At 40.7% G+C, this 23459-nt stretch overlaps 1 protein-coding gene across 1 annotated transcript in view; it reads right to left on the bottom strand.

The window, feature by feature from the left end:
• The window catches only part of megf10 (multiple EGF-like-domains 10), a 51082-nt gene that overhangs the window by 11568 nt on the left and 16055 nt on the right, over positions 1–23459 (bottom strand). Inside the window, exons 5-12 of the mRNA XM_071906472.2 lie at positions 20695–20941; positions 19707–19827; positions 19162–19298; positions 12695–12907; positions 10365–10539; positions 7999–8119; positions 7127–7290; positions 4287–4389 (exon numbers count right to left, since the gene is read on the bottom strand). Of these exons, the coding sequence (XP_071762573.1) occupies positions 4287–4389; positions 7127–7290; positions 7999–8119; positions 10365–10539; positions 12695–12907; positions 19162–19298; positions 19707–19827; positions 20695–20941 (1281 nt within the window). The remainder of the gene's footprint in view (positions 1–4286; positions 4390–7126; positions 7291–7998; positions 8120–10364; positions 10540–12694; positions 12908–19161; positions 19299–19706; positions 19828–20694; positions 20942–23459) is intronic.

Raw genomic sequence — 23459 nt, 5'->3', positions numbered from 1 at the left:
TTTACCATCTGAAAGCTGAGATGAACAGTATTTTCTAGAAGGAAGCTATCTACCGTTTTTTCCCATGTGACATGAATGCAGCATCAATCATACAACACAGGTAAATTGAGATCACATACTGCTGTCCTATAAGAAAGCAAGGCTGTAGAACGCAGGAGTAAATGAGAAGGTGTTGGGATTTGCTAGTTTGAGATAAAGATCGTACGTTATATCCAAACAGTGCAACCTTATATTCTGTGAAACAAACAAATCACGATCCTGACCCAAAATCAGCTGCCCTACAAGCAGCCTGAGAGGAGCTAGCATAGAGTTACCAGGCACAAAAGCTGACATTTCAAACACCACAAAAGCACTGCATGGAAAGAGGGTCCTACATGCACTCACATATCCTCCACCACTTACACTAAAAGACACAGAAACACCCGCAAAAATATAAATAAGTAACATAACTTGCTATGTATGCACACACATGAATCATGCCACTTGGTCAGTGAATTCGTACACAATGGGCCTCATGCAGCAACATTCTCTTAAATTTCTCTTATATTTTCTCTTAATTTTCAGTCAACTCCAGATGCACCAAACGTTCTTAACCATCCAAATCTGCTCTTACCCAGGTGTGTTGAATGATGAATCCCACTTGATCATAAATTGGAGGCGCGTGGCCGATTGTTTGTTATTAGCATAGGTAACGCCCCCTAAACACCATATAAGGGCAGGTGTTGTGCCGTGTGCAAATACTCTGGCACATGGCCAAGAATTGGAGAGGCGCTCTTGGCAATCTGAAACGGCTCAGCAGCCATTCATCCGTCTCATCAAATAGATCTGTGCAATCTCTAAAAACGCGTTCTCTGCGTAAGGCCTGGATGGCCAAAGCATCTGAGAGCAGTATGTAAGCCATTCAGAAGCTGAACGCACACAATATCATCCAAGGGTTTTTATAGTCTTAATTAGGATCAATGGACCAATAGTATTTCTTTAGCCCACAAATTTAATAATCCAATCATTATAATTACTCTAAAACATATAATAATCTAAATTTGATTATATGATATTCATGTGTTTTTTTATGTTCCTCAAATTTAAAACTTATGTTTCCTTGCGTTGGACAAACAATTTGTGGACTGTGAAAACAAGATTTTTTTTCTTATAAGAGTGCTCTCGACCACTCCTAAAATTTTCTCTTACCTAAGAGAAGAGCAAAAATAAGAAAACATTGGTGAATCCCAGAAATCAATGGGTACTAACAAAATAAGAACAAATCATGGATATGAACAAAAATAAGAGAAAATCTGTTCGTATATCGCTTCCTGCATGAGGCCCATTGTTTCTTTGCTACACAGATGATATGCGGCTGTATTTGCCTCTTACACCCAACGATAGAAGTAGCCTTGATACTCTAATACTGATCAATTTTATAGTATACTGTAGTAGACTATGACAAAACGACTTAACATGCAGCCAGGTGATCTGTTAATGAGCCTTTAGCACAATGCAGCCCTGCATCCTGGTTGAAAAACTCCTCACACATTTCAAACTGGACCATCAGCTCATCATATAGATCATCAGCTTCCCCATTAACAGAAAGTGTCAATTAATGGACTGGTATGAGACACCCTCTGCACCTCCACTGGTTCACTACAAGGGTGTGTCCTGTCTCCCCTACTATTCATCCTATACACAGATGACTGTTGCAGCCATCGCGAAAATCACCATATCATCAAGTTTGCTGATGACACTGTTTTGGAGTTTGTCAACTGGTGTGACCTCTCCTACCTTGAGATGAATGTTTCAAAGACCAAACATATGATTATCATCCCAAGGAAGCAGAACAAGGACATCATCCCCGCAATAATCAAGTATAGAGTCATAAACTCAGTTCCTTTGGTGTCCGCAAAAGAATTCCATCCACTGTTTACAGCTCTTTTATCAAAAGTATTTTAACATTTTCTCTTATGTCCTGGTTCATAATACTTAGTCAAAGAGACAAAAACAAAAAATGTAGTTTCATCCCAGAGGCCATCAGACTATTAAATGACAAAAGAGGTCACGGACATGAACTGACCTGCTGGACACTGATAACTTATTAGCTTACATCCCAATTGTTTTGTCCTGAATGTTCTATGTTGCATGTTTGCACTACTTGCCTTTTAATTGCCCCCTGTGGGACAGATAAAGTATTTTGTATTGAATTGAACTGACTTAATGAAACAATCTCAGAGCGCTTCCGTTGGACTAGAGTGACCTGAACTGCCTCATTTCCTTCCCCGTCTTTCTTAGATACTCTCCTCCTTCATTCGACCTCTTTCTAAGTCCCGGCCTCCCTGTCTCCCCTCTGTTAATTCCTCCTGCATGTCCGTGACTCCTCCCACCCTCCTTCCCTTGCTCTCCTCTCCCCTTGTTTTGGCATTGAGCACTAGGCAAAAGTGTATGGAGCGAGGAGCCAAGTGGAGGAGGTACAAAGGCCTCTTTGAGGAGGCTGTATGCACGTTGCTAGGCAAGGCTGGCATGCTGTCCGTAAACGCTGAGGAAAAAATGCCAGAGTATTTAAAGACCCTGGAACTGTGAGATGAGGTCCTGGCATCAATATGCTGTCTACGTATAGACCTGAGCACAGAGGAAGGAGGAAAGGAGAGGAGAGGAGAGGAGAGGAGAGGAGAGGAGAGGAAAGGAAAAGGAAAGAAGCGTAGAGGAGAGGAAAAGAAAGGAAAGGAAAGGAAAAGAAAGAAAGAAAGAAAGAAAGAAAGAAAGAAGGCAGGAGAGGAAAGGGAAAGGAAAGGAAAGGAAAAGAAAGAAAGAAAGAAAGAAGGCAGGAGAGGAAAGGGAAAGGAAAGAAAATGAAAAAAAGGAAAGGAAGAAGAAGAGAGGAGAGGAAAGGAAAGAAAGAAGGAGAGAGGGGAGAGGAAAGGGAAAGGAAAGGAAGAATAAGAGAGGAAAGGACAGGACAGGAAGAAGAAAAGAGGAGAAGAAACAGAAAGGAAAGAAAAGGAAAGAAAGAAAGAAGACAGGAGTGGAAAGGGAAAGGACAGGAAAGGAAAGGACAGAAAGGGAAAGGAAAGGAAAGGAAAAGAAAGAAAGAAAGAAAGAAAGAAAGAAAGAAAGAAAGAAAGAAAGAAGGCAGGAGAGGAAAGGGAAAGGAAAGGAAATGAAAAAAAAGGAAAGGAAGAAGAAGAGAGGAGAGGAAAGGAAAGGAAAGGAAAGAAAGAAGGAGAGAGGGGAGAGGAAAGGGAAAGGAAAGGAAGAATAAGAGAGGAAAGGACAGGACAGGAAGAAGAAAAGAGGAGAAGAAACAGAAAGGAAAGAAAAGGAAAGAAAGAAAGAAGACTTGGAAAGGAGTGGAAAGGGAAAGGAAAGGAAAGGAAATGAAGAAGATGAGAGAAAAAGGAAAGGACAGGAAAGGAAATGAAGAAGAGGAAAGAAAAACGAAAGGACAGGAAAGGAAAGGACAGAAAGGGAAAGGAAAGGAAAGGAAAGGAAGAAGAGGAGAGGGGAGGAAAAGGAAAGGAAAGAAAATAAAGGAAAGAAGAGGAGAGGGAAAGGAAAAGACTCAACTATCAGGTGACAAAAAGTAGATGTTCAGCAAAATGTCACTTGCCTATTTAATGCTTCTCACAGACTATGTAACCCTAAACCTGACCTTAGTCTAACCCTAACCCTAACCTGACCCTATTTCTAACATGAACCTCAACCCTAAGATTAACCCTAACCCAGACACTGCATATCTATAGACTACTTTTCATACAATTATCACTTGAGTACCACTTGAAACTCAGTAGACTTTTTAGTGGCACATTATAGTCACTTGCTAGGAAGCTGAGTATCAACTTTTGGACTATCCAAATATCCAAGAAACGAGAGGAAATGAAATCATTCACTAGGACCATTGTTGACTTTTGCAATTTGGCCGTTAACAATTTTCTTTTAGTCTGAAGATACGTCATTAAAACTAGAAGGCACTCAGAGAGCGCAAACCTTCGCCAACACTGAACAATTCTCCAATAGATTTTTTGACCCTGCAAACATCCCCTTAGGATTTGGAATCAAGTCTCTATCTCTGTTCGCTTCATATCTCTATTAGTTCCATCCAGCTTTTTCCTAGATGGGGCGAGCCAAACTAGCATGACATTTGAACTGAGACAAACTCTGCTCTTACTGATAACATGATGGATAAAGACATGAACCAATTAGTATAGCAAAGAGTAGAAACGGATGGAAGTGATGCTTTTTGTCCATAATCTACTTTAGCTTTTATAATTTTCGCCCAGAAAATTGACATAGACACTTACCAGTCCATCCGGCCAGGCAGCGGCAGTGGCCAGTGGAGGGGTGGCATCCATCAGCATGACTGCAGTCACAGCGCTCTTTACAGTCCATGCCATAGGTACCGTCCTGGGGAGAGCAAACGACAATACCGATTACAGAGATGGGATGGGGGAAGACATGCAAAAGTAATTGTGTTAAGACTCTGCTTAAGACTTCAGACAGACCCCTTAGAGTCTTTCCATACATTTAAATCCCACGTAGAGTCATGTATTCTAGAGGGGTAATTCATTATTAAAAGTGTACAGTATGAGACAAACTAGTACAGTAAAAAGCCATGTGTAGCCTATTAAACTGTCATAATAGATATAGTGCACTAATGTTGGATGCCTGTACTGGGCCATATTTAGGACTTTTATATCATTTTAATTTATGTAGATAGTAATGTAAGAGTTCATTTCAGTTTCATTTTTTATTATATATTTACCTGTTAAGACAAGGTAGACGAGTTATATAATGGCCTTCATTCAAAACATTTATACTTCATAATTAACTTCAACTACAAAAGACTGACAAGCCTACAAATATACTCCGCAAAATGTACCACAATCAAATCCATAAACAACAGATTTACTCATATGACAGATATGGAGTTTCCTTAAAACAAGACCATTAATTCATTTAACCTCCTGACTTCCAGGATGGACGGGCTCCTAGGGAGAGAGAGACTCAACCACACACTACATACTGTACACTACAGTTCAAGTGTACAATGTTGCACTTAACTTGGTACATAGCAAATTGGCTATAAATCTCACTGGATTTATTGGAGTGTACTGTGTTCTCATAATCTAATAATCTCACAATTACCCAGATGTGTCATTGCCAACTGTATGGACATTTTTCTATTTCTATTCTATTGTATCTTTGTCATATATTCTATTCTGTTCCACCAAAGCAACATTAAAACAACATTATAACAACATATTATGATCATACAAAAGATTTCCTGTAACCTGCACCTGTGGACATTTTGTCTCAATAACAAGATGAATCTGAAAGACAATGGTCCAGTCACAACAACACTCGCTTCCTCGGCTATCGCTGTAGGCAACATCAAACAAAGTCCCCAGGCTCTTTGGGTCAAAGAGTCAAAAAGTCTGGTTAGGACCAAGCAAGATCAAAATATCCTATGACAGAAAAATGTGTGCCAATTCCTAGTAACTGAGGTCAAGTTTATACCCCACGGCATTCTGGGTGGGTACTGACTAACTGTGGCTTTAGACATGTGAGAGATCCTAGGCTGTATGCTGCCAAACTACCTCAAAGTGAATTGATGCTAAGCAACTTCCTTCAGGCACACCTTCATGGTGTCACTAGTTAGAAGATTATAGTACATGAACACACCTGCAACAACTGGCTCATTTTTCACTGCCAATAAGTGAACAGCGTGTCTACTGCATGGTTAGGCAGTCACCAGTCTGGAAGTTTTCAAAGTGTCAGACAAAGACAATAAATTGGTAGCTGGTAACGTATCCAAAGGAAGGCAGAAGAAACCAACAATATAAACCTCCTTGGGTATTGGGTATGGGTATGTCTTGGGTATGATGACTTGTGACAATTAAGGTCTATCAACAAATAGGCCTACGGTATATTATGCAAAAAGCGAGTGTCAAGGCAGAAAACCAAACTCTCCCTAACCTAGAACCCTACAGCAGGGACAGCAATATTGTAAAGGTCCAGAGATAGTCCAGTCCAGAGTGAAGGTAATGGAATTCATGTGCCAAACACTTTCTATTGTGGAAAATGAGGGATTGAGAAAACACAAGATGCATGCATTACACTCTGCCAGTATAATATTTCACAAATGCAGCTGTTGCCTAATTAGTTAGACTACCAGACAGTATACAGCCTACAGGAAGAAAGCATCACCTATCAGTTTCACACATGAAATTTGGATTTCCAGTATGTGTCCCATCATAGGTAGAAACGTTATCAATGCAAGATGAAATTTCATCTCCGCAGGCAGGTAGTTAGAAAGAGACATCATCACCGCGAGTAGAAACGTCATCACCACAGGCAGAAATGACATCACGGGTAGAAACGTAATCACTGTCGGTAGATAGAAATGTCATCATCGCAGGTAGAAATGTCATCTCACAAGTAAAGATGCCATTGCCATGGGTAGAAACGTCATCATCGCAGCTACAAACGTCATCATCATGGGTACAAATGTCATCGCCGCTGGTAAACGTCATCACACAGGTAGAAACATCACTGCCGCAGTTAGGTAGAAATGTCATCAACGGAGGAAGAAATGCCATCACTGCAGGCAGGTAGAAACATCATCACTGTGTGTAGAAACCTTATCAATGGGGGTAGAAACATCATCTCCATGGGTACAAATGTCGTCACTGTGGGTAGAAATGTCATTCCATGGGTACAAATGTCATCACCTCTGGTAGAAATGTCATCTCATGGGTACAAATGTCATCACCGCTGGTAGAAATGTCATCTCATGGGTACAAATGTCATCACCGTGGGTAGAAACGTCATCCCAGGGTTACAAATGTCATCGTCGCGGGGAGAAACGTAATTCCATGGATACAAATGTCATCACCGTGGGTAGAAACGTCATTCCATGGGTACAAATGTCATCGTCGCGGGTAAAACGTCATCCCATAGGTACAAATGTCATCACCGGTAAAAACGTGCTTTGCCAAAATTTAGATGCGATTACAAAGCGGACAAAATCCAGACAACAAAAATGCATGTAAGCGAGTGATCTGGTTGTTTATTATCCAGGAGACATATCCAGATGCAGATCGCATTTTAATAGCAGGTGTAAAGAGGGTCTTTTCCTCACCTGGCAATGGAGGTCACATCTGTCGCCTCTCCAGCCCGGCGCGCAGGTACAATGTCCATCCAGGGCGTTGCACGCCCCCCCATTTCCACACATACAGGTGAGGTTGCAACCCAAACCCCAGGTACCACTGGGGCAGTTGATGGAACAGTCCACGCCATGCCAACCTAAGAGAGGTTTAAATAAAGTAAAGAAACTTTCAACAGACACTGATTATACTTTTTGTGATGTACAACAGCAAAATAACCAATTTCCGGTGTAACAAATGGATCTTCTTGGTACGTATACATCTGCTACATTGAAATAATAACAACAGCAAAGGTCATCATGATGGCCTCATGAAAAGTATATTGCTGAAACGCTGGTTTATGGTTAAGGACACATTAATAGGCTATGAACTTACTCCCCAATCAAAAAGAGTCAAAAGTGCCAAATGACACCAAATTCGGTAGGTGAGTTCACTGGACGTACCTTAGTTTAGCAAGCAAAAAGCAAAGCAGGTCAAAAAATTTGATAAAATACTGATTAATCAATGTTATGTGTAATGTGGTATACATTATGTAGTGACTTTGTTGAGATATTCAATTCTGGCAGACACATATATAGACTGGAATACATGTCTTTAGTCTTCTAGTTTCCAGAATCTTTGATTTGTTTTAAATGAGGTAGCATCAACGGGTCAAAGTTCAAAAGTAACTTTTAATGATAAGAGTATTACCTCCTGTTGAGGTTCAACCAATTCAGTTTGAACTGTTTCTAGTCTACTGTAAAATAACCTAAGACACTTTAAGACAAATATGTTATCATAGTACTGTCTCCTCCTCTCCTCTCTTCTTCTCTCCTCTCCTTTTCCTCCTCTTTCCTCCTCATCTCACCTGCTTTACAGGAGCAGGATCCATCCACTGGTGAACACTGAGCTCCATTCTTGCAGTTGCAGCTAGAGGAGCAGTTAATCCCATGTGTTCCTATTGGGCAGGGGACGGAACAGTTGGAGCCCTGGAAACGTCAATAGTCAAATGGTTATAACACGTATTCTCATACAATAGAGGGCTTTCAGGTGACATGTTCTGATGATTTCATGTTTAGATAATGTCAGCATGTTAGCTAGCTATCTGGCAGCTAACCATCACTGTCTTGTTGTCAACACATCTGATTTGCAAACTAGCTAATGTATCTAGTAGAAGGTAGTGTTAGCAGTGGCTAGTAGACGCATATTAATATTTACGGTTGCTTTGCTATATTTGCCTGCTGGCTAGTTAGCTAGCTAACAGTTTGTTCAGGTTAACTGAGCTCTTTTCAAGCTCTCAACTGTTTCAGAGTAGAGACTAGGGCTAGAGACAAGACAGTTTACTGTAACCTACATTTATAAACAAATCTACCTCATCAGCCTACTCACTTTTACTTATAATGTTGAATGGATCTACACACACACACCAAAACAATCTTTTTCAGATATTTGCTTTTGTTGTCTGTTATTTTGTTAGACATAATTTGTGCACAGCCAGCTCTCCAATGGACTTCATGATGGTGCCAGAAGTGGTCGCTGGGAGATTTGTAGCCTCACACGGCAATAGAGATGGAAGGTGATATGTGGTTCTGGAAGACATTTTTATTTTTTTCTCATGTTCACCAACCATTAAATGTAATTCTATTGGTGATAAATGCTTAAGGGTATCAAGCAGCCAAAGAGTGCTCTACTGGATAGGAAGTCCTTTCATTGATAATAAATGTTTCAACTTCCATTTTGAGAAATGCTGTTTCACCCTCAGGTACTGACGTGTCCATTACAGCTACTACAGTAACCATAAGCCTAGCTAGCTCCTGACCAATCAAACGATCAGAAGAGATCTGTGCCCTCCTAGTGTCCGATTGCCATTTTGACATATAAAGCAGTATAGCTTGTCATGATGCTGTATTAGATTACATAATGTATTATATACTATGCTTTATGCTATGTAGTGGCTAGATAATGAACAAACTTGTCAGGTTTGTCAGGTCAAGGCAAAAATAACTTCATAACTTGCAACCGAATCACAGCCGTGCTGATATACAGTACAACAGCACTCCATCTCATGTGATATTGCTTAAATACGTCTGAAAACATTGCGCCATTATTGTTGTTGCCAACTGCAGTGTCGGCGGTCCTTCCAGCTGTCAGGACACTTAAAAAAATATGGAACTTGTAGTCCATTTCCTGGCTAAGGCTGTTAAGAAGTACAAAGTCTTACATATCCCTTACAAAAAAGCCACGTGAAAACCCACATTCAAAGCACATGTGCTTTTTGGATATATGTTGGTTTTCCTATGTGAACATGTGAAATTTCCCATTGACATTTCCACCTGTGAATTGTCTCTTTGAATGTGAAATGAAGTCTTTACATGTGAAACAAATATTGACATATCGGCTTGTGAAAATGTGAAAAAGTTCACGTGAACAAAAACAACACTTCATCTAGACTGAAGTAAAAACTGTCACGTGATGTCAGAATACGACGTAAGAAAATGTGTTCACATGTGAAAACCAATATGTCCAGAAAGCACATGTGCTTTGAATTCACATATGGGTCTTCACAAATGCATATACATGCTCTGATGAAGGCCACTAGGCGGAAACGTTAGCAAGTTTGTTGACATGGCCAAAATAAATTGGTGAAATTGAGATTAGTCAACTTTGTCCTGAAGATCTATATGTGCCATCTGTTTACCTTTGGGTATTTGATGATGCATATACATTTAGTTTAGCCATCTGTGTTTTCACATGACAGCGATATCATGTCTAAGAATCACAACCAACACCTCTATGGGAGAACCACACAGTAACTGAACTGAATTAAGGTTTAATAAATGAAATGAAGCATCCCGTAACATTCATGTACATCAGCAATTCTCAACCTTTTTCATCAAGGACCCCTTATTTAGTCCACAATAGGGCCATGGACCCCCATTTGATGAGATTTTGTCTCTCTGACCCAAATTTGAGAATATTTTTATTGTTAGATGATTTTGTCCAGAATTCCATGACTATCTGTATTGTAGGTAGAGAGATAACAGAGAAACTATGATCAAAACAGTCATTCTTCTACATCCTCCAATTGTGTTAACTTCTTGTAAATGAAATAACGGTGAAGTTTAACACTTCATCAATTTGCTGGGGACCCCCTGGAACCCCCTCAAGGACCCCTGGTGGTCCCCAGACCCCCACGTTAAGAACCAGTGATGCACATGTTAGAAATGGGTATACCTTGAAGCCTGGCGCGCAGATACACTCTCCGGTCACACTGTGGCAGTCGGCACCGTTCTGGCACTGGCAAACCTGCTGGCAAGACTCGCCAAAAAAGCCCGGGGTGCAGGTCTCGTTGCAGTAGAGGCCCGACCAGCCAGGCTGACACGTACACTCCCCTGACATCGGGTGGCAGCTGGGGACAAGAAGGGGAAATATCATATTTAAGTTTATTTAAGTAGAGGGGAAATTTCTGAAATGTACATGAGGTATGAAAATAAGACAACAACAAAGTATTGTTGGGTTGGTATTCTTCTTCAGGGGCTAAAATAATCCTATCCTAAGCTCTGAGTTGCAGTTATGTCCAGTAAGCCTGTAGGCATTGTAAACCCAGTGACTTCATTCTGAAATAAGGAGGCGTTGTACATACAGAATAAAAATGAGCATTGACCGTCACAAGTCATGCTGTTTATATGTAATGCAAGTTGTCATACCATATTTTGCCACCTCATAAAAACATGTGTTACTCTATATGATGGAACATAAATGATTTCCGTGCGGAATTGGCTTATATAATAGTATAATACTAGCAAAGACAAATAGGATATAAATAAGAATATACCAAAAGGGGGGTATTACACATAACGTAATTGACAATTACAACACTAGAACATGTTAATTCACTGTGTTCATTATACTGCTTCTCTAAATAGCTTATTTAGATTATACCTTATGTATATCTATATAGTTTATTTAGATTATACATTTTGATTCTACCTTCTTTCACGGACATTTCTAAAAGTTCGTCTTTACATTGAAAAGATTTCAGAAAAAAATCAAGATAAATGTATTTTCAAAAAAACATCCGGAGCCTAAGAAACTGTGCAAGCCAATAGGAAAATACACCTTTTGAGCAATAGTGGATCCATTTTTCCAACGTTTGTGTTGGTTTCATTGTGTAGGGCACCACCCAAGAAAGAAAAGTCATTATGAAAAACATAAACTTCTGAGGAATTACTTATTACTTACCTCTAGAGTTTTAGAGATAAAAATCCCACACCAAATTGACAGTATCTGCTTAACAGTTTTAATATTTATAAGACAAAATAAGAAACATGAAGTGTAACATTAACTGTAGCAGCAGAGAGGAGGTGGAAACGACTTGTATTTGTTATGCGCTTGACTGACAGCTGCCCCACCTGAAACAGCGGTCCCATTGAGAAGCAGCGGGACAGCTGTCCTCACCCGCAACACATGCGGCCCGGCAGCTGTGCCGACCTGTCCGGTACTCCACTACTGGCTCACAACGGTCGACTGTCTGCCTGGTTAACGGTCTGACTGACATACACATACAGACCTGACATAATCCCAGACACTTGCATGAACACTTAAGCCGGTTAACACTAGGGTTCGACCGATACAGGTTTTACCGATATTTTTGAATTTTATGCTGCTCATGGTTATTCAATATCTTTGAACTCATGCAAAAAAACAAAAAAAAAATCACCAATATTAAGTGTTTCCCCTCTCATTTTATTCTTGTCAGGGTGGAAAAGCCTCTGAAACAGCATTTAGACCATCATGGGACACTAAAACTCTCCACTGAAACCCAAATTATTTTAGGTGGGTCAGCAGCTCCTTTAAAAGGAGAATTCCAAGCCTGATTGGAGTTTTTTTTACTCATTACTGTAGACGGTTTCCCAGTGTTTCTATCATATTATGACATATTTGCTATTTTTCCCTTGTCTTCGTTGTTTTTCAAAGTAAATATTTGGAAACAAACGCTGTCTAAATATCACAAGTTCCTCCCAGTAAAGAAGAGGGCGCCGATTTTAAGCCGTAATTGTGTAAAATAAAGTTGGAATTTCTGTTTCATTTTACAGACTATAGCTTGTGAGGAAAATGCAGAAATCATCATTTTGCATTTCTATTCTTGGTTTACACTAAAATTAGCATTTAAAAATTAAAGTAGATCCGGTCTCCCAAACAGGAACTATCTCTCCTAAATGGTATCCCTCCGCTATGTTCTCTTCTATCAATAAAAATGCTATTTGGCAAAATTATGTTGTAAAACGTTGGACCCACAGTCAGTTGAAAATCACAGCAGCAGCATCTGTTGTTGAATCTGTTCACCAACGTGTTAAATGTCAGTTTTCAGGCTATTTTCTGGCCTCATTCAAATGAATGGGAAGTAAAAATCTGAACGCTACAAACTCATCCAGCTGCATCTGATCTTGGTGATTAATTTATATTCTGGTTTTCATGGTGGTCAAGAGCCAAATAACCCCCATGTTAAAACTAAGTGGAATATTGTTTTAACGCTACATCATTGGCTATTGATTATGGATTACCTGCGTGTGTTCTGGGCGTAGCAGGGACACTTCTTGTCACATTTGAGGCCGTAGTGGCCTTCGGGACACAGTCGGACCTCGCACGTCTCCCCTGTGTAGCCCGGCTCGCAGAGACACATCCCGTTGATGTGGTAGCATTTGGCGTTGTTCATACAGCGGCAGGTCTGTGCACAGCCAGCACCGTAAGTACCAACTGGACACTCGTCCTGGCACCTGTACAGAGGGAGAGACAGCACAACACCAGTGGTCAGTGGCTTGTATTGCCAATATGTCTGTATGTCAGTATGCTGTGAAGTGTCCATGTTCTATCTGTCTTGTTACTATAATCGAGCAGTGGTGGAAAAAGTATTTGAATCCTTTACTTAAGTAAAAGTAGCAATGCCATAATGGAAAAATACTTTCTAGTTCTGCATTCAAAAGTTTACTTCAGTAAAAGTATAGAAGTATTAGCAGTAAAATGTAGTGAAGTATGAAAAGTAAAAGTCCTCATTCTTTCAGAGAGTTAAATTATTGAAGCATTAACCTGTCAGAAGTATTTTAATGTTGTCGGTCTAACTGCTCCATATATTGTTGGGGAGTTTAAACTCTAACGATGCAACATATTTTATGAGCTTATCGTATGTTTTGCGTGTAAAACCTTATTCTGCAAAGCAACTAGTGACTCCAGCCTGCAGATAAATGTAGAGGAGGAAAAAGAACAAGATTTCCCTCTGAAATGCAGTGGAGGAAAAGTAGAAAGTACCTCAACATTGTACTTAAGTACAGCACTTAGTTACTTTCTACCTCTGTAATTGAGTAGCTTTTTATGCACTTTTTTGAAATTTGTAATTCTAATTTCACTGTTTACAGCATCGTTGATTCAAGCTTTACTTTGTTTATGCACTTTATTTTGTTATCGTTTTGTCCTTCATTCAAGCAGCCCTCTCATCCTTTTTACATTGCATCTGTAAGATCACATGTTCTCTTTTGTAAAACAAGTAATTCAGTAGCTTTTACTCTGCGCACATTGTAAATGAGCTATGAAAGCTTTCAGCAAAGTAGCAGGTTTTCTACTTGAGTAGAATATTTTGACCTCTGACCTCTCTGCGGAGGAGGGCAAGAGACAACACTATTTCCCTACAGGGATCAATGGAGTTTCATTGCAATACATTCAAGCACTTGTAATTCACATACTTGTTTCATACACACACACTGCTGGCTGAAGTCAAAAGGCTGCAGTTGTGGTTACACTGCTGACTCGGCAGCACAGTCATCACTGGAACAAGGAGGTTTAGCTAATGTGGCTAACTGCTGAGCAAAACAAACTACTTTCAAACAAACAATTTGATGGTCCCCATTATCTTTCCCTTGATTACATACAGCATACCGACCGCAACCGCCCAATCAAGCTATTTGTGTCAGCTGTCAGACGGTTTGAGAATGAAATGCCCCGCTCCAGCCCCGTCATTTTAGGGCGAGCAAGAAGGAGGTAAGGAAATATGAACTTAATTGATTTTCTCTTATTACTGATTGAAAACCTTTGAGGAACATACACTGGGTAGTTTTTTTTTTCTTCACCTTTATTTATTCAGGGGGAGTTTCACTGAGAGCAATGCTCTCTTTTTCAGGAACGCCCTGATCACATTCACACATATTCACACCTGGAAGCTGACCAGTACAACCACAGTCTGATCTGCTGCCACTGAGCAGCTCCACTGGAGCGGTCGGGGTTAAGGGCCTTGCTCAAGGGCACCTCAGTGGTGGTAATGAGGGACGGGCAAGCGCTGCTTTTCACTTTCCCCACCCAGATTTATCCTGCCGGTCCGGGGGATTGAACAGACGACCTTCCGGTGATGTTGTTTCTCTCAAAGCTGTAACAAACTATATGCTTTTTCATAATTAAAGGTCAAAGATGTGTCATCACAACTGCTCCTAATTAAATTCATTTAAAGCCAATCCATTACATCAGTGATTCTCAACCTTTTTCATATCAAAGATCCCTAATTTAATCCACATTAGAGCCACAGACCCCCATTTGATGAGATGTTGTCTCTCTGACCCAAATCTGAGAATATTTTTATTGTTAGATATGATTTTGTCCAGAATTCCATGACTATCTGTATTGTAGGTAGAGAGATAACAGAGAAACTATGATCAAAACAGTCACTCTTCTACATTCTCTAATTGTGTTCACTTCTTATAAATGAAATAATGCTGAAGTTTAACACTTCATTAATTTGCTGGGGACCACCTGGAACCCCCTCAAGGACCCCTGTTGGTCACCAGACCCCACGGTGAGAACCACCGCGTTATATCATCCACATTCCAACACGGTGTTGTCAATAAGCGCTGGACTCTGTTTTCCAGTTGCTGATAGTCCCAGTCTCCCTGCGGGGCCAGATAATACGCTTTCAGTGCTTATCTAGTGCACTATTTAGCAGACACAGGCGCAGAAAGAGTCGCTCTTGGCATTCTCTTAGCGCTCTGCATCATCAGCATGGTCGGCCAGGCCCTTGACATGATGAAAAAAGTCAGGCTATGAATGTTGTCAGGCTATCGAAATGCAATGGATGATGGGCGTATGGGCAATTCAGCTCATAAACACAGAAGAACAAACGGAGAAAAGCAAAAATCCATGTCCAATCCTGCTGTGCACAACAAGACTTGATTAAAAAGAAACAAAAAAAGAAACATTGTTCACGCCCCCCCCCCCCCCCCCCCCCCCCCCCCCCCGAGGTCCCGTTAATGGTTTCCAGTGGGTAAAGGGTGTGGCACGGTCGGCCCCAGTTACCCAAGCAGCGCTGTAGCCTGACGTTTGGCTTCCCTCAAGCCCTTATTTACTCATAAAAGCGCACTTGAAGGACCTATTCCTGTCTCTTCGCTGGTCTGGCTAAGTATATGGTGCGCGCTCTCTGATATTTCGCTAATTATATGGACTTGAAGCCCCGCTCTGCCCGGCACACACACTGGGGATTTGTCTGTGAAAACACCGACCGGGGCTTCCTGGTTGTGTTTTTTTTTTTAATTTTCAATGTTTTCAGATTTTTTTCCTGATGGCATTTTGAGAACAGATGGAAATTTTACTTCTGACTTTTCAGTAACTAAAGGTTTAAATGATGCATTTTAGCTGCTTATGCTATGCTGACATTGTGATTGGTGAAATATAATTAATATGCACTAACTCAATTTCACATTTTTCAGCAGGTCAAAGCATAGTAACCTCATCCAAAATTAATTTACTCTGTCAGCAGAGGTGTGACCAAGTCAACTTTGCTCGAGTCCCGAGTCAGTCTCAAGTCTTGAGGCACAAGTCTCAAGTCAAGTCCCAAGTCTAAATGTAGATTACCAAGTCAAGTCCAAGTCAAGTCCATGTCATTAATGTCAAGTCTCAAGTCTAAATGTAGAACAGCAAGTCAAGTCAGAACAAATCAAGAGTCCAGTATCAATTTAATATCTTAAAGAAAACTAAATATCTAGGACTTTTCAATGCAATATGGTTTTAATAGGATAAAAACTTGAGTTTGATTTCTATAATCAGTTTCAACTTCAATAAATTCAATCATTCCACAAATTCAGAAAACAGAATTTAAATTCAGTCGTCTGCTGGAACAAATCTCATCACTTTCAATCTAAGTCATTTACACAAACACAAGATCTCAAGTCAAGACTTTAGAAACCTTTTCAAGTCATCAAAGTACAAGTCAGAGTCAAGTCCCAAGTCACCAGAACCCAAGTCAAGTCAAGTCTCAAGTCTTCTCTTCATGCATCAAGTCAAGTCTCAAGCAATTCAAACTGTGACTGTCATGTGACTCGAGTCCCCACCTCTGTCTGTCATGCCATGCAATATCATTTGCCGTTTTTACCGCAGAAGGGCAGAGCGGTGCTTATATTCCCGGGCCCGGGGCCAACGCAAAAACCCATGAGCTATAAAAGTAGAAGGGATTTCCACGCCAAAATTTTTGTGTGTTAAACACCGGTTTGGGCTCAAACGAATCGTATTGACCCATTTCAGTAGTTTGGTCATATCACATTTTTGTCAGCTGCAAGTGGGTCATGGATTCAGCGTTGTTTTGATTCCGGTGGCGTTTTCAGTAGATGTCGACATATTCCTCGAGTCAGATGTGGGTTAGTGATGTTGTAGAGGATTAATAGTCTGTTCTTTGTTTCCACTGCCAGCCTCTGCCCATGCAGTACTGACAGGATGGCAGTTGTGAATGGAAGAAAGAAGAAAATTTGATCAGAAAATTAGACTACAGAACACCACAGAAATAAAACTGAGGAATGCAGCGCACAGTCTGGGAGGAAAGTGTTCTGTGCGAGTATCGATCATAGGAATTATTTCATTTTTGGATTTAATATTCTGTGTTGAGTCTCCAAGGGTCAAATTCTCTGTCCTCCCTCTAGTTAGGGTGCAGGTTCGGCCAGAAAAAAGTCAACTGACTGCATTTGTGTAATCAGGTGGCTGTCATATTTGCAGGAAATATTGAAGAAACTGCATCTGTCTCCGAATTTGACATGCCGTGACATCCATGACCCCTTTCCAGCTGGCATTAACGTGAACGTGCAGTGGTGGGTGATTGGGTGCATGTTGCATTCTGTGGGCTTTACAAATAAATGTGTATGAAATGAAACGCTCTAAGACACAGTGCTGGACTACAGTCATTTATGTAGTTGTACGCAGGCTTGTATTAGTGATTAACTCAACCAACTAATATTCAAATAGTATGCACATTAGGGGTGTGCCATATCGTATCGTTCACGATAATACCGGTATCATTTGATATAATAATATGATTTAAAAAATTCATATCGTGATAATGGCAATATTCCGACTTGTTGACGTAATGACGTCACACACCGTTACGCTGTGTGACGTACGTTACGTGCGTAACTTACAACAAGCATGGCTGAAAGCGGCTCCACGGTGGAGGAGTTCATTCCAAAAAGGGGAGCGACTTCAGTAGTGTGGAAGTGGTTTGGTTACAAAAGAGCAGATGTACAACAAACCACGGTAATATGTAAGCAGTGCAAGAAGACTGTAACAACAAAAGGAGGCAATACATCGAACTTATTTCACCACCTCAAGCAGAAGCACCCGGTTCAGTGCGAGGAGAGCCAAAAATCCCGCGAGGAGAGCTCAACAGCTACTGTGAGTTCAAAACCAAGCAGACAAAATACACTGGTTCAGCATAGCATCGCCGAATCTTTGGCAAGTTGTACTCCGTATGACAGAAAAAGCAAACGCTGGAAAGATATTACCGAAGCGGTCACATTTTGTTTGGCTAAAGATATGATGCCAATCCAAACAGTTGAGAAGGAAGGCTCCAAACAGCTTATTAAAAAGCTGGACCCTACTATTTATATTTTATACAGAATCTGAATCTCACTCTGAGTTACTGTTGTTGTTTACAAACTAAAGAACTGAGAGATCATTTTTGTTTAGTTTTTACTGAATAATTGAAGGCAAACTGTTACGTTTATGCTGACATATAAAACTATAACACTTATTTTGTTGCAATTGTATGTTCTTGAAATTAATAATCAAATATTTTTCAGTATTTTGTCATATCGTCAAGAATATCGTTATTGCAGAAATACCCTGAAATATCGTGATATTATTTTAGGGCCATATCGCCCACCCCTAATGCACATATTATATTCCAGATCAGAAAATGTTATCAAATCCAGCCAATAGCTGGATTTGACACTGTCATAAAGCTTGTTTTGGTACACATCGATTCCCCTGATCTGACTGTCACCATAAAACATTTATTTATTTGCATGCATTTCTGCACATTGTCTTGGCTTTTCTACAGGTTGGTTCAGTGCCGCCTGAAGCCCAAGGCAACAAGTGTGAAGTAACTGCAGAACACCACTGCACTCCTCTTAAAGCAATATTCCACTTAGTTTTAACATGGGGGTTATTCGGCAGTTGACACCATGAACTTTTTTTTTTGTTTCTGTTTTTTTTTGTGGGGGTATTTTATTTTATTTCTTCCAAATTACATCAAATTTCTAGGCTATAATAAAGAAATTTGATCTTACTATTCAAGCATTGGAGGAAACAACGGCCATTTGGTGTAATTTGCTCATTCCTGCTATTTCCAGAAAAACAGGCTGATTGTGGAAAACGGAACCGACTTGAATTAAAAGCACAAATTTTTCACTTCAAGTATGATTATTTTTGTTTTTTCACTGTCCTACCACTAGTAGATTATAGGTTTATAAGTTTAAAAGCTTGTACAATTGTGATCACATGGTGCCATGGCGATATTCTGTATCATGGGAAATATCACGATCAAGCCCAAGCCTAGAATACACGTCCTCAAATGACATGATATTCCAGATACTCCATGACCAGTGGGAACCCCTGCGGGAACAGTTTGGGGATGAAGTGCCTTGAAACCACCAGCTCTCCGGCAACAACCCGCTATAGCCGCACTTTATGGCTAAAACCTGCCAGAAATATTGTAAAATGTTGGTCTTACCGTTCTCCGGTGTATCCGGGGCTGCAGACACATTGTCCGGTAGACGAGACGCAAATCCCTTCGTTGTGACATTGACATTCCTGGGAACAATTTCGTCCAAAACGTCCCTCTGGACACGGCTGGCCACACACTGTACCCTGCACAGCAATAACAAGAGGAAACCTAGTGTTCAAACTGAAGCCTCCTCAGATTTAAATGCAAATGTCTGCTTTGTGGACCATAGTAGACCATAAAATAATAAACTTTATAATAAACTAAGCTTTCACAGTCAAAAAAACAAACATCATACTCATAAAATAATTAAAATGTAAAAGTAAGAACAGGAATAAACAAGATAAGAAGGTACGAATAGAGGGTAAAAAACAATGTAATAGGAAAAAAGGCATCACATAAAAGTAAATCTATAAAATATGTTTGAAAAAGTTGTGTAAAAGATGATACTGATAATGCTGTTACGCACAGAAATCTGACACATTCTGAGAAGATTGCGTTTGTGTGTGTGTGTGTGTGTGTGTGTGTGTGTGTGTGCGTGTGTGTGTGTGTACCATCCATCCTGCAGGACACGAGCACTCTCCGGTGACGTGGTGACACACTCCTCCGTTCTGACATGGGCATCTCTCCTCACACTGCTGCCCGTGTTTACCTGGCGGACACAGGTCTTCACAGCTAGGAGGAAAAACAAAACAACAACCATTTATCATTTATCCATGTTCCATTTTTGGAGATGATATTTGAAAGTTTCTTTTTTTGGAAATTGCACTAAATATTTGAGAATTTGAAAGAGCATAAAGTAGAGTTACACTGGGAGAAATTCTGGGAGAAACAGTGAATATTTGTGTTTTTTGTCATGAAAATAGGCAAATTTATAGATATTGAATAGTGGCACAAAATACTGGCTATTGGCCACTTTGGTCTTAAAATATCCTTATTGGTCGTAGAAACAGTGGCTATGTTTGCTCTGGTTAAGGTCTTACTTACTCAGGTTTACATGAACATTTGATACCCAGAGATTGAGTCTCCCTGTTGACTTCTTAACCTGGTCTCTCATGTAACGTGGTTTTAGGTTTTAGGTCGCATGGAAACGTCAAAACTGAGCAAGAACAACCTGTGGTCCGACCCAGAACCTGGTTACTTGAGAAACCGGGTTTAGAAGGGAATTCTCCACGCATGTAAACAAAGCCACTGACTAACTACTGCTGAATGATATACCAATCATCTAGACAGCCACTTATGTGCACTTATGTGTGGTGTCTGTGTGTCTTGGACGATGTCTGTGTGACTTGGATTATGCTTCACGAGCCGTTTGGAGTCATTTTATGGTTATTTTTGGAACTCTAAACATCGGTCCTCAAAGAAAGAAAGGAGTCATGCTGGGAAGCTCCGGGAGTGTTTTATGGATCGGCAAACTTCACCAGAGCTTCAACTGGCATGGGGGGTGCGTAGATAATGACTGAATTTTCATTTTTGGGTGAACTATTCCTTTAATGCCACTGTTAAGACGTAGAAAACGGACTCCCGCACGCTCCGACTTACAAAGCGCCGGTGTATCCTGGCGAGCACTTGCACTCCCCGGTCACGTGGTGGCAGGCGGCGCCGTTCTGGCATTGGCATTTCTGTTGGCATCCGTTACCGTAGGCGCCCGCGTCGCACGGGGCCTCGCAGCGCCAGCCTCTGTAGCCGGGGTTGCAGATGCAGGCGCCGGTGATGGGGTTGCAGAGCGCGCCGTTCTGGCACTGGCACCGGTTGCTGCAGTGGGGACCCCAGTGGTTACTGTCGCAAGCTGAAGGAAGATGAAAGAAAAAGAAAATGTTTAGTTCGTCATGTCTGATCGTCACACCCCCCATCTTTGACTGTTTCAAGTTACTGCCATCCAGTGGGAGGTACTGTGTCCTACGGAAGTGGATTAGGGCCACATGTGAAAAATTAGACTTCTGAGTCTGAATTCTGAGTTTAAAGTCAGAATTCTGAATTTAAACTCAGAATTCTGAGGTCTGCAAGTATGTATCCATCCATCCATCCATCCATCCATCCATCCATCCATCCATCCATCCATCCATCCAGCCATCCATCCATCCAAGTGACCTTGCAGACCTATACAGAGTCAGCAGCTTACAAATACAATCAGGAGCCAGGCTGTTCAAGGCCTTTTAAGTGAAGAATCTTAAAATTCTAAGATTCTAAACTTGACGGTATGTACATGTATGTACATGTATGTACTGTATGTACATGTATGTACATGTATGTACATGTATGTACTGCATGTATGTATTCAAAGGTGGACAAATGGATGGGTGGCTGGATGGAGGGGTGTTTATACTGGGTTTGTCCAGATTTTCTGTAATTGCCACACTTAGTGTTGGTGAAAGTGAAAGTATTCCCCAAACTTTTTTTTGTCAGGCCCCCCCTTTGGAAATAGAAAAATCCCCACATTTTTTTAAGCTTTATGTCACTGTTTTTGTTAAGTAATGAAAAGAGGCAAGTTGAACTTTTTTATTGGAAGAAAACAAAAAAAAAAAACAGTAAACAAACTCATCAAGTGGCTTATTCGCGTGATTGGGATGTAACGTCTCTAAATGTCTTTTTAATTTGTTGGGTTTCATGCTGTCAGCTGTCAGAGGTTTCAGACACAAGAGACTCACGTGCCTCTCCTCCTCTCCCACCACAAAGCAGTGAACCTGAGGGCGAGATATGCTTCGTCATATTTCCTAGACACGGGTTTTGAATGTGGACCAGCGACTGACTTGGGCTGTCTCTGAAACTTTCGCCTGCTTTTCTTTTCATCTCTGTCAAAAACTTCTAACTTTGCAAATAGGCAGCGTAACGTTACTTGCCTTTTCTGCTGTCTGTGTCAACAAATCTTGATATGTAAACTAGGTTGTTGTTAGCATGAGACTCAAAATGAGCAACTGTAATTTGTCCTGAACCCTAGGCTCATTAAAACACACTAAAACTGCCATCATCATCTGGGTTAATATATGGAATTCATTACTTACACATCTCAAAAATGATCATAATGGGGAACGCTTTCAATACAAATTGAAACCGTTTCTGAAGAGCAACCAGTCATGCAGTCGTGGGTGACCTTGTCTTTCTCTCTCTACCTCTCTCTCAAATATTTCAAATTTCCTTGTTTCCTTTTCTTTCTTTCTTTTTTTCTCTTTCTCTTTCTAATATCTGTAAATATCATCTTTGGTACCATCTGTCTTATGTTGACAACGTCCTTTTGTGTGTGTATTCTATATCTGTTGCATTCTATATCTGTATTTTAACAAAAAGTTTTTACAAAAGCCCATCTAGGGACAAACATTGCAAATTAGCTTGGGCTATAAATGTTCTATGTGATATCAGACTATTTTTCGTTAGAATGTTATATGTCTATGTATCTGTCCCTATTCAAATAACCATTGAAATGAAATTAAATGAAAGGACCCAAATGTAACAGGCCTGCAGCCTATATAAGGCTCCAGTCCCACCCAATAGTTTTGAAAATGAAGCCATGAAGCCTTAAGAAAAGTGTTAAAGACTGTAAAAACTGAAGTTTGACCAAGCTTGAGTGGAGCAGCTTCCATCAAACCAGAACCCTCCCTCAACCTTTTCCACTTTGTATCGCTCCCCATTTCTACCTATCCATCTCACACAGAAATGAGTCCAATCACTGCTTGTCGTCAGTAGGGCAACTGCTGCGCCTAATTTGAGTTTTGAGAGGAAGCCCGTGTGGCACCGCACCATCAATCACCTTAACTCGCTCGAACAAACGTAAACTTTGGCGGCTGAAACCAAAGCCTGCGCCTCATCACTGACATCAAAAACATATGACCCTAAAGGCAGGCGTAGAGTCAATTATTTTAGGGCATGGTGCGCTACAACCTTAACCCGCGTCATTAACCTTTTGCCGTCGGATTTCGACCGCATTCGGACCACACCTCATACGTGCAGCTCTACCGATGCCTCTGGCCTTCCCATCATCAGTTCCAGCATGGGAGCTTCATCATGTGACCGCAGTCAACTGGTAAACTTGAGGAGAACGCGTCGTACCACATGTTTATTCTAGATGTTCTTTCATCTTAGTAGAGAACACGTAAAGAGGCCACTGCCCTCTTAGGGTCTGGCAATGACTAGGGGAAAAATATGAGGGAGTCGAGAAGGTTTACGGCTGCCAAACCTTTCATTACAGTACTCTACGTCATGGAGGTCTATATAAAGTTTGGGGGAAAGTGAGATTTTTTCGCTACAAAGAAATGCTCGGGCAGAAAATGAAAGTTCAGACAAGGACATCTGATGACTTACAGTATATTAAG

This window comes from Centroberyx gerrardi, chromosome 2 (genome assembly GCF_048128805.1).
Source record: "Centroberyx gerrardi isolate f3 chromosome 2, fCenGer3.hap1.cur.20231027, whole genome shotgun sequence".
NCBI lineage: Eukaryota > Metazoa > Chordata > Actinopteri > Beryciformes > Berycidae > Centroberyx > Centroberyx gerrardi.
The sequence above is the reverse complement of the archived record's forward strand: the minus strand, read 5'-3'. Positions and strand labels throughout refer to the sequence as shown.